Source organism: Miscanthus floridulus, chromosome 13, assembly GCF_019320115.1.
Source record: "Miscanthus floridulus cultivar M001 chromosome 13, ASM1932011v1, whole genome shotgun sequence".
Lineage (NCBI taxonomy): Eukaryota > Viridiplantae > Streptophyta > Magnoliopsida > Poales > Poaceae > Miscanthus > Miscanthus floridulus.
Window position 1 is genome coordinate 78,864,937 of NC_089592.1, and position 15,333 is coordinate 78,880,269.

General features: G+C 45.1%; 1 protein-coding gene and 1 non-coding gene across 3 annotated transcripts; both read right to left on the bottom strand.

Moving 5' to 3' along the window:
- Nucleotides 1–8,870: 8,870 nt before the first annotated feature.
- On the bottom strand, nt 8,871–12,518 carry LOC136501270 (uncharacterized). Of its 2 annotated transcripts, none has more exons than XM_066496769.1 (3): nt 12,489–12,518; nt 9,190–10,414; nt 8,871–9,039 (listed from the first exon to the last, which is right to left on the bottom strand). In XM_066496769.1, exons 2-3 carry the CDS (start codon nt 10,388–10,390, stop codon nt 9,005–9,007), a joined length of 1,236 nt encoding a protein of 411 aa, XP_066352866.1. In that variant the 5' UTR covers nt 10,391–10,414; nt 12,489–12,518; the 3' UTR covers nt 8,871–9,004. The 2 variants fall into 2 exon arrangements, with proteins under 2 accessions (XP_066352866.1, XP_066352867.1); XM_066496770.1 differs by lacking the exon at nt 12,489–12,518 and adding an exon at nt 10,498–11,763.
- Nucleotides 12,519–13,667: 1,149 nt separating this feature from the next.
- On the bottom strand, nt 13,668–13,748 carry TRNAL-AAG (transfer RNA leucine (anticodon AAG)). The gene has a single exon. It is a non-coding gene; the product is annotated as a tRNA-Leu (tRNA).
- Between the last annotated feature and the right edge of the window lie 1,585 nt (nt 13,749–15,333).

Below are 15,333 nucleotides of genomic sequence, written 5' to 3' on the forward strand. Positions count from 1 at the left end.
AGTCTTGAGCATATAAGTACCGAAAAGATGCTCGTGGATCCGCTTACAAAAGGCTTACCACCCAACGTGTTCAAGAACATATAGTTAGCATGGGTTTAAGGAAAAGTCTAAAATTCCTGGACAAAAGAAAGCCCAAAATTAAGTATCTATTTCAGAACAGAGTAGTGTGTTGTAGCTGTTAAATCTATCGGCAATTGACCGTGACGATGAAACATGCTCTATGCGCTAATCTGTAACGAAATGAACAAAATAAATGATATGAAATTAAAAGATGGTAGTGAGATCAAGGAAGAATGTTAGTTGATCTCCACCAATAGGCCCTAGGCCCTTGGATCTGGGCCCTGATCGGGGGCGTCCAACCCTAATATGGTTGGTGGGCTCCTGTCGCACAACACTATAAAGAGAGGTGGGGATCAGGGCTCTAACAACGAGGTTGACCGAAGCCGCCGTGACCCACCAACAGAAAACCTAACCCGATCTAAAGAGGGTGCTGCCAGCGACGGGAAGGACCCACTGACTTCGCCGCCACCAACCTCACCGTCGCCTCTGCATCGCCACTGGACCTCGCCACCACTACGCTGGACTCCACCGCACCGAGCTGCACAAAACCAGCGTCCAAGCCGCTACGGCGCCATGGACCGAATGATGACCTATGGCGAGGTACATCAACAATGTCTCCATCTAAGCAAGAAGCTTACCCCTAATCTACATTTCAGAGGCACTGTGTTTCCCAACAGCTACCACCCTTTGTTCTATATTATAGATTGTTTTGGTTTTTTAGTACATAGTTTCTGTTACGCATAAACGATGTCTACATATATAATAAAAGTTGTGTATCTAAAAAAAAGTCAAAATGACTTTATAAATTAGAAGGGATGGAGTACTGTTTAAAGCTAAAGTCAAAACATGCACACTCGACAACACTTTTCTTGTGTACATGTCATCGCCTTGTCGTGCAAGAATTAACCAGAGTGCTGACGTCTCCAACAGTAATGTCAAAAGTCAAACGACGAACGGAAGTTCCAAATTATTCTGAAAAAAAAGTACCCGTCGATGGTGGAAAAAGGAGTGCTGCTCACCTATGCTGGAGCGAACTGGAGTACTGGGCCTTTTTATTTCTAGTGTGTTGCTTTGAAAAGTGTCCTTTAATTACGTAGCACTACTTACTACTAGTAGATTATTAGATTATATGCAACAGTTTGTCTCCTCTTACTGAGGGCAGGCATTGTTGCGTGCTACAAGCTCATTGCTGACGTTCACACGCTGCTGAATTGCGGGTTGCTTTAGGTCGTAGTACGTCTTTCACTGCTCATCTTTATTTGGGGAAAAAGTTTTAGAACTAGGTCTTGTTTAGATCACCTCCAAATTCCAAGTTTTTTCATTCTCTCTCCATCACATTAATTTTTAGCCGCTTGCATGGAGTATTAAATGTAGGTAAAAAAAAATAACTAATTGCACAGTTTAGTTGGAAATCACGAGATGAATCTTTTGAGCTGAGTTGGTCTACGATTGGACAATATTTACCAAATAAGACGAAAGTGTTACTATTCATCAGTTAATATTTTTTGCAATCTAAACCTGGCCCTAGCAAGGAGCATGCAATGAACTTTATCACGGGCTACCGGAGCCGACCCGGAGCAGATCCGATCTTCTTACCAATACGAAAGCCAGAACTGATATAGGAAAATTGGACCCTCCAATACTTGCTTGACCTGATGGATGGACTAGTGGGCGTGGGCTAAAAATCTTGCCCGATGTTGGGACAGAGACACTACGACTGGGATTGGAGCAGCCAATAATCAGGTTTTCTTTGGCTCGATCAAAACCTGATCTAACCCAACTTGGCACTTGAACAGGCCTAAATTCATCGGTAATGCTGTTTATAGGCTGGACCGACATCGTATAAGTTGCCCACTCGCTTTGTGCCTCATCCGCGTCCTGCTCCGGGACGGACCAAGCCTTGGGCCATGCCGTGTGCCCCTGCTCGGACTCGCGCCTCCAGTCATAGCCGCCCTCCATCCGTCTGCCCATGCTCCTGCCGAGATACGTGCCGCTGACAAGCTCCACACCGGCGACCTCCATGCCACTCTGCGGATCGAGCTCCATGCCGTCGTCGAGCCCCGCGTCGACAAGCCTCCATTCGTCCAAGCAGCAAGCAGATACTACGCTGAAAGCGCATGTTGCAATAATATGTTTCAAGTGTTTCAGAGGTATGTTACAAGTTTTGTATATCGATGTTGCAAAAGTAAATCGGGGTGTTGCATATGTTGTAATGGCTATACACCACATTTGAAGTGTATGTTCCAAATATTTCATTTATTCCAGATGAATGATGCAGGTGTTTTATATGGACGTTGTAAAAGTAGATCGGGATATTGCATATACATGCATGTTGTAACCATATGTTTCAAGTGTTTTCAGGTGTTTCATACGTATGTTTGCGAGTGTTTCATCTAGATGTTGTATATGTTTGCAATTGTTTTTAAATATTTTTCAGGTGTTTTCACAAGTATTTCAGATGCTTCTTTTAAGTGTTTTATTTGTCTTCTTTTGTATGTTGCAACATTTGCATCTAGATATTTCAAAAGTATATCAGGAGTTGCACATAGGATGCGCGTGGGAAGCGGCCGGCGGTGCGAACGACGGTTTGGGGGTGGCGTGGGCCCACAATGCTCTCGTTTGCTCCCTCTGCGCGACAACGTCCAGATGTTAGCGCCCCAGACAGACGTCCGGGCGCTAGCAAGCCCGTAAATTCATTTGGAGTAGTTGGAGATTGTTAAACTTAAATATTAACATTCTTTGAGTTTAGCACAATTGGCCTCTCCTAAGGGCCTGTTTGGATCCCTACCTCTAAAGTTTAGAGCTCTAAAATTTAGAGCACTTTATATCACTTTTGAGGTCTAAAGCTCTAATGTGAGGTGGGCTAAAGTTTAAAGCTAACTTTAGACCACATATTTGGAGCTTTAGCTCTAAAGTTTAGAGAAGTATCAAACAGGCCCTAAGTCTTACTTCAAGCCCTATATATAGCTGATTTTGAGTGGCTTGATCGATGCCGGCTTAAACCAACATTTATGCACAGATCATAGCAATTAATTAAGAGTGTAGTCTAGGACATAAAATCGTTTTTTGATAAAATATAAATTGAACCAAAAAAGACATAGTAATCATAAGAGTTTCGAATTAAGTAGTGGATATATATAAGATTTTAAGCGACTAATACGATCGAAGAATTTGAAAGTCAAAATCTATATTTATGATGTCACGAGACATGGGCTACAATATAAACCACTATAGATCATGCTAGGGTTTGAACTAAATACGTACACAGGAAGAAAAAAAAACTATGTATATGGATGAAAGTGTATAATAAAGTAATCACTAAGTTAATCTACTACCACCTAAAAAATAAGTAACGTAATCGTCCGCGCCCCCGCCTCCGCTCCATCCGGCGCCCGCTTTAAAAAAGAACGGACTGCCTCAAGCCCCTAATTTTTGTTGCCAAGCAAAATAAAAGAGAAGAAGGGTTCCAGGTGGAAAAGTGCAAGAGAGAAAGAAAAGGTGAAAGGATCTAAATTGAATTCAAGAAACGTAAGGATTTTTTATGTAAAAGTTCATCCCACGTTGGATCACCTACTGCTGGGCTGGAATCTACCACGTGGGCCTTTTGCGCCAGTAGACTGGCCCTAGTCGTGGCCTGGCTCCTTTTTTTTCTAGCAAAACAACAAACTTAATTAAAACACGGTTTCTGAAAAAATATATACGGCAAAAAAAACCTGTTTCAGAAACAACCTCTTCCACATCCCCGTTTCTAAAAAAAACAAATACAACAAAAAACATTTCCGAAAAAATATATACAACAAAAAAAACATCAATCAAATCTATGCGCGCGCGACCTAGCTCCACCTAAAAAATAATTAACGTAATCGTCTGCGCCCCTGCCTCCGCTCCGTCCGGCGCCCGCGTTAAAAAAGAACGGACTGCCTCAAGCCCCTATTTTTTGTTGCCAAGCAAAATAGAAGAGAAGGAAGGGTTCTAGGTGAAAAAGTGCAAGAGAGAAAGAAAAGGTAAAATGATCTAAATTGAATTCAAGAAACTCGGAGATTCCTGATGTAAAAGTTCAACCCACATTGGGGCACCTACTGCTAGGCTGGAATCTGCCACGTGGGCCTTTTGCGCCAGTAGACTGGGTCGAGCCATGGCCTGGCCCCCTTTTTTCGTTTTTTTTCTAGCAAAACAACACTTAAAACACCGTTTCCAAAAAAAACATATACAACAAAAAAAAAACCGTTTCAGAAACAAACTCTTCCACATCTTTTTTTCTAAAAAAACAAATACGACAAAAAAGTCAATCAAATCTTTTCGTGCGTGACCTAGCTCCAGCCTGCGCCGGCGGCGGTGGGCAACTGCGACCTGCTGCCATGCGTAGTCCCACATACGCGGCAGCACGCGTCACACCATGGACGTCGCGATGCGATGCAGTCCGTGCTGGCGGCATCCGCGGTGCTCGCCACGTTCTACGACGTGTTTGGCCGTGTGCTCTGCTTCGCCCGCCCGCGCGTCCCTAGCTCCAGCCTGTGCCGGCGGCGGTGGGCACCTGCAAAACACTCGCCTCGCTCGCCCGTCAACGCATGCACTTGTGCGTGTGCCCGCGTGTCTGCGCCCCGCTAGCCCTCGTGCGCGTGTAGCCACCGTCTGCACCCCGCTCGCCCTCCTTGCGAGAGCGGGAACGAAGGAACGACATAACGTGAGACGAACGGACGGACCTCCTGGCTGCACGTATCACACGAGTCTCTTGTGTGGTGATTTGCTACATGCCCGCACGTAACAATGTGGCCCATTAATCTACCGCGTCCACATAGAAGAAGGAAAACCTGGAGAATTTAGAAATAGTTTAGGGTTCCAAATACAAAAGTATTTATTAGATTTTTATTATTTTCTAAAAATGTAAAAATATAATAAAACACACAAATAATAATTAAAAATGAAACCAACTGTATTAGGTTTCTAAAAACCCAAATCCACACAATATAGGTTATAAGATCATAAATATGCTTTATGTAATCAAATTTGTATATTTCTTAATATGTTTGTCTAAATCGCAAGCCATGTGCATCGTCATAGACATGGATAAAATTTATTAATACATTTGTCTAAACCATAAGACACGTACATCATTGTACTCATGGATAAAGAATGCGTTCGGAGGGTACACTTGGGCACTGTAGCTCAGCTGGTTTTAGATGATTGAATAGTGTTTTGTGAGGGAGAATAAGCTGAAACAATCTGGGACTGGAACAGCCGAACGCGGTGAAAAATTCGTTACCTCATACAACGTATGGGTATATATCTAGTTACATATTATAGAGAAAACTAACAAAGAGCGAGCACATAAAGATAAAATATTTTTTTAATATAATTATCAGTACTAGAAACCAGCACGTCTAATATATGTCTACCTATGATCCTATTATGGATAGTACGTGTAATCGAATAGGAGTAGTGGAGGACTATTCTTCCTGCCTGTAGCTAGCTAGCCTAGTGGATGATGTAGATCGAGGCAGCCGCATCGCTCGTCATGCCAGTGTGCCAGTACGGTGGCCTTTGGTTGCAATTCTGACGTGCGCTGGTATACGTTTTTCCTTTTTTTCGTAAAATGTCATAGGAGTCCTGCGGTTCTGCCCAACCACGTACGTCGCCGAGTTGCCGGTCTCTGTCTGCCGGTGGAAATGAAATGATATGATCTGCGTGCGAACCTTGGAGACGAAGGCAACTACGCCTCCTCCTCGCATTGGGAGCAATTTTTCAGGGTTCAGACAAGGTACGTGTGCACACGGACGGCGACATGCATCATCGCGGAACAGTTTAGCAGTAATAAAGAATCAAAAGCCAAAGCGGTACGTCGGCTAGTGATGGTGGACTGATGGCTGAGTCTGACTGACAAGAACAAGGCACACTACTTAAAAAAAACGTTCATAGCAACGGAATAATTTTTTTTATAGAGACGGCTAGTGATGGAGCTGCTCCTACAGTGGGCGTGCTCGGAACCCACGAGACCAGCCGCCCCCTATAAATAGAACAGTATGGACGGCTGGTGATACGAGCCGCCCCTACAAATGGGTCGATTTGTAGGGACGGCCCACTTACCAGCCGCCCCTACAAAATGCTGCCACCGAAACCCGCATGCTCCAAACCTGGGCTTGGCCTCACTTTCGCTTGTAGGCCACTGAAACCCACAGGCCTGTTAAGGCCGTCAATGATCTAAGCCCTTGATCTGAATCAAACGGCCGAAGTTCGTCTCACCAGGAACAAAACTAGCTCCACACGTCGGACTTCCCAAACCCTAACCAGATTTAGGGTTTCATTCTCACTTATCCAACCTCTCGCTCTCTATCTCTCTCACCCGACGGCGCACTCTCTCTCACTCGCCCTCCTCTCTCTCTCTCTCTCTCTCCCTCACTCGCCCACCTCTCTCTCTCTCCCTCTGATGCCTACCTCTCTCTCCCTCTCTCGGTGCCACGGTGGCGGCGCTCGGGGCGGTGGCGCTTGCCCACCTTCCCTCCGTGGCGACGGCGCATAGGATGGCCCCAACTGGCGGCAGTTCATGGGACGGCCCAACCGGTGGCGACGGCGTGCGGGGCGGCCCACGGGGCAGCCACCACCCCCAGCGGCAGCACGCGTGACGGCCCGTACCGATGGCGGCGGCACGCGTGGCGCCCCCCGGCAGTGGATCTAGGTCGGCCGCGCCCCCCAGCGGTGGATCTAGGGTGGGCGCGCTCCCTGACGACGAATCTAAGGTGGGCCTGTTATCCGGCGACGGATCTAGGGTGGTGATGTTCCCCGTCGGTGGATCAGGGCGGGTGTGCTCCCCGACGGTAGATCCAGGGAGAGCCCATCCTCCAAGCGGCAGATCTTGGGTGGTGGCGTCCCCGGTGGTAGATTGAGGGCTGGCGCGACCGGATCTGAATCCGATGCGAGCGGACGGAGATCTGATGTGATCGGATCCTTGGGTGCTTCCTCAAGCAGTCAGCGCCCCCTTCATCGATGCTAGGCCGTAGCACATGGTGGAGTGGCGTCGGGCCAAATCCTAGCGATGCCATGCCTATCCGTCTTCGTCGGTGCTTTGGCTCATCTCTGAGGTGGCGGCGGCAGCAACAGCGTGGGCTAGCTCGCATCTCGGCGGTGGCGTCGTCGTCGTGATCCGATGCGTGTGTCTAGAGGGCCTGTGCAGCCGATGGATGCGCCAACATCTGCAGTCTACACCACCGGTTGCATAATATGGTAAGTGCTGTCCGGTCCTATTTTTTCACATATTCTTTAGTAGATTTGTCTCCCGTATAAATGAGTTAGCTTCTTATTCAAGTCGGCATCTACTTTCGTTTAAATTTGTAACAATAACATATCATTAGATCGTTGTGTCTTCATTTCTCATAACTGGTGGTTTTTATTTGCAACCCATCATCCTGACTTCTGATTTCTCGCTCACTCATGTGCAGGAAACAAGAACAAGGGAAAAGCTATCAGAATTGATGAACTTAGCTATTTTATGATTTTGGTATGCTCTTGAGTTTTTTTTGTATGATTTTGATAAGCTCCCACCGCAACGTGGTGTGTATTGATGCCGTGAAACTTGTTAAATTTGGTTAATGTGAATATGATAATGGATGTAATGATATTGGGTTGTGCATATGCTCAGATTTGAATATATATATATATATATATATATATATATATATATATATATATATATATATATATATATATATATATATATATATATATATATATATATATATATATATATATATAGGGAGAGGCTATTCAGTAGCCGGCTACAAAATAAGTTATTCTGTAGCCACCTTCATTTACTATAATTTTATATACTAATTTACCATAATATAAATACATATTTACGATAGTTGGGTTACTATAACACATGGGGATATTTACCATAACGTTATATTAAACCACTTAGTAAGGAGTTATTATAATCTCGTAAAATAACATAGTAATTATCGTAACTTAAAGTGGCTACAAAATAAGTTATTCTGTAGCCAGCTACAGGATAGTAGTTATATATATATATATATATATATATATATATATATATATATATATATATATATATATATATATGTTTTGGTCGAATTTGAACTGTAAATTAAAAAAATTACGAAAAAATATACTGTAGGGGCGGTTCTAGAGTGAACTGTCCCTACAAACAGGTATTATAAGGGCGGCTGGTACTACGATCGCCCCTACAAATCAATTTTATAGAGGCGACTGATAACACCAGTCGCCTCTACAAATTAATTTATAAGGGTGGTCTGAAAACCGCCCCTATAAATACATGATTTGTAGATGCATTTGGGTAGGGGCGGCTGAGCAAGCCGCCCCTATAAAGCCTCTAGAGCCGCCCCTACAGAGGCATTGTGTAGTAGTGGCAGTTTCAGTTCATCCTCTTCTTCAGTTTTTGCAAGATTTCTCTGCGACAAGGAGTAGGCAAACAACGGTAGGGAAAACTGATCAACTATAGACTTTCGTTCTGTTCGCTTGGCTTATAAGCCATATTTTTTCAGTCAACGAATATTATTTTTCTCTCACAACAAATCAGTCAATAACACTTTCAGCTATGACTTATCAGCCAAACGAACAGGGCATTCGTTTTCTCCTGTTGTGCACGTCATCTGTTTGGTCAATCCATTTTCCAAAAGGAGCTAGTGAAGTGAGGTGATTATCATATTATTATTATTTATGTATATATATATATATATATATATATAGATATAGATATATATATAGATATATATATAGATATATATATATATATATATATATATATATATATATATATATATATATATATATATATATATATATATATATAAAGTAGCACAAACAACTCGATGTCCTGGATGCTTGGCTGCTTGCTACAAGCCTACTACTAGTAGTTTATTTTTCTACTTCTTCAAGGCATAACTCTTGCACCATTCAACAACAAAGACTCTCACAGGTTGCTCGACAGCCATGACGGTAGACACCCTGCAATTAACATTTGGAGGAAGAGAACAACACATAAGAAATCAGATTTATCCAAATTAATGCCGTGAAAATTGCGGAGTTTCAAATGGCAAGATGCATGAGAGAAAGAAAGTTCAGAAGGTGAGATTCAGAAAGAGCTAGCGTGCTCACATGACACCGGGAAGCTGAAGCACAGGCCCGGCTGCTGCTCGGCGACGAGGATGTAGAAGAGGCCCATTACGCCCGTGTGCCGCCGCTCGCTGCTGTACCTGGACACCACGGTGAGAGCCTCGCCGTCGCGCACCTTCACGTCGCCCGGCCTCGGGTAGCACGTGGACATGCCCACGATGTACCCCGCCTCGTTCCCGGCCTCCCGCCCGTTGCCGTAGGTCGCGGTCGACTCGCACAGCAGGCGCCCGTCGTCGCCGTGAAGGGACGCGCTGATGCCGCCCGAGTGCTGGTGCGCCACGCCGAACACGACGTCGCCTCCCCGCGGCAGCACCTGCGTGGCCGTCTGCACGTGGACGCACTCGCCGTCGCCGGCGCACTCCTCCACCTGGTACTCCACCTTGCATGCGGCCACGTCGAAGATGTAGATCTTGACGGGCAGCACCGCCGCGTCGCTCCAGTCCTGCCACATCACGGTGTAGCGCAGGAACACCTTCCTGGCCTCGCCGTTGACGAACCCTGCTCCCTCCTCCACCGCGCACCGCGTCTCGTCGTAGCAGCAGCGCAGGCCGCCGGCGTAGTCCCCGGGGATGCCGCGGCCGTGCTGGTCCACGGTCACGTTGTACAGGTCGCAGCGGCACTCGGTGCACGCCAGCTTGTCGACCGCGCCGCGCGTGTCGATGGCGTGCACGTTGAGCAGCCACCGCTCCTCGTACCCTTCCGGCGGCGCGGACGGGTCGCCGATCTCGATGCCGTACGGGTCAGGCACCCACGTGGCGGTGCGCCGGGTCTCGGACCCGAGACCGTAGTACTGCCCCAGCGTGTGGTTGCACACGCCAGAGTTCCGCGCCGGGATCATCCGCGGGCGGCCCTCCGCCGACGCCGCCGTGGCGTCCTTGGCCGCATAGTAGGGCTCCACGACCCAGTGGTGGAGGTAGGTCTCGTGGAGCGGCACGGGGACGCCGTGCTCGTCGACGACCTCGCCGTTGAAGCTCTTGAGGGCCAGGTGGCCTCTCGGGAAGGCGATGTCGAAGTAGTACTTGTCGGCGACGTCGCCGGGGCGCAGGAAGATTGGCGGCGACAGGAAGGTCTTGGTCTTCACCAGGCGGCCTTTCACGTTCAGCGCGTCCGCTGATGGGAGAGACGGGCCGGTTGCAGAGAGGAGTGCGATGAACAGCGGCACGAGGAAGAGGGAGGTCTTCATCTTGTCACCACTGTACTATACCGCCTGCAGATTCATGGTACCGTATATATATGTATTATGATAAGTGATTAATGAAAAAAAAGTTAGGCTAAAAGTATGGAACGAACCAGATTAGTAGGCAAATTAAAAACGAATAAGAACAAGCTGACGGCTCAAGAACTAATTGCTTTGCTGAGAACCGAGCAGGGGCTCGGTTGGTCACCTGAGCAGGGTTCAGGCTGCCCGCCCGCGGTTCTAGCTAACTATTAGCTTGAGGGAGTTTGGATGTACATTTATTAGCCAGCTAATAATTATTAGCAGCTGTTACGCCTATTAGCTATTATTCTATGATTTGATCCAACTGTTGAGATAGTTGTTATATCTAGAAGTTCAGCTAACAATTAGCTAGTCTTTTATCTATACTTGTTTGACCCAAAAACAATAATTATTAGCAGATAACTATTATGTACGGGATCCAAACAAGGCCTTATAATAAGGTCATGGACACTCAACTGCTATCTACTCTAGATTATTATATTTTGATCTGAATCCAGAAAGAGATTTCGTGGCGCTTGAACTGAACGAATACAGCAATCGGAGTGAGTAGAGGACAAGGCGCAGCAACTTTTGGTATAGAGTAACAAACACACAGGCACAAAACATGTGACTAGACGATCCAATCCAATCCAACCATAAAAAAAGAACCACTAGCAACAATGCCTGCCTGACGATTCCCTCCCATCTGTGCCATTTTTGTAGGAAAAAAACGACAAACAGGTTGATCATGCGTCATGGCAGCTTGATATTTTTAGAAAACAAAGAAAGTCTTGGGAAAGTGGTAAATCTGTGCTAGTCGATATATATATTAGGAAATGGTAGGTAGTATATACTACGGAGTACGTAGTAAGCACGAGCGAGAAAGAAAACAAACAGCTAGTAAACCAAGCAAGCAAGCACACAATACAACTCACATCCTGGCACAGCTGTATGTATGGCATTTCTTTGTAGCTGTTCAGTTGCTCTTGTTCTCATCGTCTAGACGTACATGCTTATATATAAAAATGTCGGCCATTTGAACCTTATAATGGTCTTATATAGTTATATAGGCTCCATTCGCTTCACTAAAAAAACAAATCGAAACACTGTTCTGACTAATTTGTTTTGAGAGAAAAATACTGTTTCGACTGAAAAAACAAGTTTAAAAAGACGGATTATACGAGAAACGAACATGGCCTATGTTATGGCCGGCACTTGTGGTTTGCCTATGATAATTAAAGCAGGCTAGGTAGGATGCTGTATATACTTTTGAACTAAAATAATGTGAGAAGAATAGGTCGCAGAAATCCAAACATGAGATCATGCATGATGATACATACTCGCTCCATCTTCGGAGAACAAAAAAAAACAATTCTTGCAATTTTTTAATTTGTGAATCAATCGGGCGCAACCGGATATATATATATATATATATATATATATATATATATATATATATATATATATATATATATATATATGTACTGTAGGTAGCATATCAGAAGAATCGATATATGAACATATGTACTAAATCCGTTCTAAATTATAATTCGTTTGACTTTTTTTTGACCTTAAGTTTGACCGCTTGTCTTATTCAAAAAAATTGTGTAAACATAGTCAAATTTAAGTCATTTTTGAAGAACTTTAGTTAATAAAGCAAACCACCGCGAAAGAAGTGATATTTTGCACAAATTTTCGAATAAGACGAGTAGTCAAACTTGAGGGTCAAAAAAATCAAATGAATTATAGTTTGGAACTGAGGAAGTAGTAAGTAGTACACAATACATCTTGGGAAGCAAAAGCAAGGTAGGCGAATCCAAAGAAACGAATTCATATGAAGGAGACATGCATGCAGGGGAAGGGGAAGGGGAAGAGCGGGGCGTGCAATGGAACATATGGTCATGTTCATTTTGTTGAAAAGCTATGGCTGAAAGTATTGTTCATTGATTTGGTGTGAGAGAAAAATATTATTTCTTTACTAAAAGTACGAATTCCTAAGATAAACGAACAGGGTCATAGCCTGTAGTAGGCTGCAGCAGCAGTAGAGCAGGGTAGGACGGAGGAAGAAGACGAGAAAACATACCGAGCTGAAGGGCCCTGCGTTGAAGACTGAAGGATGGATGGATGGATGTGTGTTATATAAAGGGAGGATGGTCCTTACGTCAGTGCTGACGTACGTGATGGTCCTTACGACAGTGCTCACGTACGTTTGCTGGGTGCGGCTCATCAGGCCGAGAGGCCTCTCGTTCGTGGTCGTGACGAATGGAGATAATTGGTTGATCGCTTCACTGATAACTCATGATTAAAAGTACTGTTAAATAATTTGTTATGAGAAAAAAATTTATTTATTAGATAAAAAAATACGACTTATAAGTCGAATGAGATGGCGGCGTCGCATCGGAGTGGAGTACGTCGAGTCCACACACGCACACGGAATTGCTGCCGCATTGGTTGCTTCTAGAAAGGGAGGACACGGACGATTTGGTGAGTCCCTGATCGATGCCGACACCGTTATTCGGGTTGATTTCCTCTTGGGCTAGGCTACGCTCCTCGATCGCTCCTGCTCAGTGCGTGCTCGTAGTAACTACAGATAATAATAGATAAATAAATAATAAAACGGACGCAGAACGCGGCAAGCAAAGGTAGCACAGCGGCGTCGGAGTTGAGTTCACACGGACGGACGGCGGCCTTGCTTCTTTCTTCTAGAAACGAGCAAGACGACGTGGATTATTATGATGCTCTGTCGTCGACACGTACGTTATCCATGCTTTCTCTTGGGCTACCTTACGCTCCTGGCTCGTGCATGCTTTTTTTTTTTCTCTCCTCCTTCTCCTCGCTCACTACAGCCTACAGATAACATCGTACAAGGGCCCGCACCGGCCGGGGAAGCAGAGCAGCAGGTCGATGGTGGCGGTTGGGCAGACGACGGATTTCCTTTCGGAGCCTGATAGTCAGCACCGAGCACGTACGCACGCGAGGGACGTGTTGTCGGTGCGGTGCTGTGCTCTTACGTGCGCGCGGCGCGGCTGCCGCACGGAGACGGGAGAGCGCAGCGTGGCCGAGTTGGCGTTGGCGGCGCGGCGCGCGGCAGGCACGCGACGGAGAGGGGCGCTCCACTTGCAGACGACCTCGCCACGCCGGTGCAGTGCAGCAGCCCCAACTAGATAGCAAGGCGTGAACGCGCGGTGCGGGTGCGGCCTTATCGAAACTGAAAAGGAGGGACAAAAAAAAAAGTAAAAAAAAAGTAAAAAAGCAGAAATTTTGTTGAGAGTGGGATTTGAACCCACGCCCTTTCGGACCAGAACCTTAATCTGGCGCCTTAGACCAACTCGGCCATCTCAACTTGATGCTGAGTTATGTTCGTTTCCCATCTTGATGTGAAGTTCACACGACGAGCACATTCCAGGTTTAGAATTTTCACGAATTTCAGTGATGAACAGAAGTTTTTGGATTACAATTGCTGTTTTTTCCCGGAAGAAATACCAGTATTAATTTAGAGTTGAATAGCTAGTATCTGCTGTGTCAATTGATTAGATGCATGGGTTAGCATTAGTCTAGTGGAAACCTTCCACCTCCATATGCTACTAGCAGTTAGCAGTTGCCGGGATTTCGATTCGATGTCATTCTGTTAGCAGTTGCCGGAATTTCGATTCGATGTCATTCTGTTAGCAGTTAGCAGTTGCGCATCGGACGACGCCGGTGGGTGTGCGCGTCCAGCGAGCATATCCTGCGCGCTTATATCATTATTACCGCTTCTAGAAAGGAGACAGAAGACGATGTGGGTCCTGATGTGCACACGTTATCCAGATGGAATACATTGTTTATAAATTTATGAGTAATGGAATAATAATTTACTCATAACACAAATCATTCTTTTGACCTTCGATCACCTAAAATATGGGCAGACAAAATTGGAGGGTTCAAATAGAACATCGGAAAGCTGAAGATCCCAGTTGATAAATAACTAAAAAGAAAAAAAAATAGAGAAGACCTAAATAAATTCAAAAATAGTTCAGAGTTCTCAGTACAAATTTGTTTATAAACTTTTATTGTTTCCTAAAAATGATCGAATCCGTCGATGTAAGCGTAGGCAAAAATTCTTGGCTCCGGTGCAACCGCGCGGGCATATAAGAGGAAAGTGTTTCTTTCGTCCCGTTGTTTCTATTTCTCAAACTCCCCCTCACGCCATCCGAGTGTCTCGTATATGACCCGGGCTCATAACCTGTGATCATACGAACCAGAGGAACTCGCGTATAGCAATAACACACCGTTCGATTTCAAGACATATTCGGTTCTGTGAAATGCATGAGCAAGTTTGCCGTAAAAGGGCTCGATGGGGGAAGTAGGTAATGGGACTTGGGCATAGGAGGATTTCGGAGATGAAAATTTCCTACATTATCAGTTTAATATCTGATCCACGGGACACATGCGCACAATGATATTAATTTTTTTTTGGGGGTGAGAAGCTATAGTAAGGTTCTGATGTGTTGTTCTAGCGTTGCACTATCGCTTGAGCCTGGCACACCCCAAACAAATACAATTGAAATGTCAAATGAAATGTTGAGAGATTAAAAGTTGAGCTTTGCCCAGAAGCAAAATTCTTAACCACTTTTGGCTTACAGATTAAGTTCCATTTGGCAAGGCGACACTGAGAGAGACGCCCGATCAACATCGACTAGAGCGAAAGTAGTCTAATTCAAAGTCTCACTGAGACGCTCGATCAACATCGTACTATGCAGAAAAAATACGGTGACGTGGCCCAATGAAAACCCAGAGCTTGGCTCTAGATTAGAATTATAGAGATTATCGCTTCTAGAAAGGAGAAGGAAGACGATGTGGGTCTTGATGTCCACACGTTATCCAGATAGAATACGATTTTTTTGAAATAATATTATTTTAATAAATAATTGCAGATCTAAGCATTTGTA

Coding starts and splice junctions, on each gene's coding strand:
- LOC136501270 (XM_066496769.1), bottom strand. CDS start 10,390: ATGAAGACCTCCCTCTTCCTCGTGCCGCTGTTCATCGCACTCCTCTCT. Junction 9,040..9,189: donor CTTCAGCTTCCCGGTGTCAT/GTGAGCACGCTA, acceptor TGTTAATTGCAG/GGTGTCTACCGTCATGGCTG.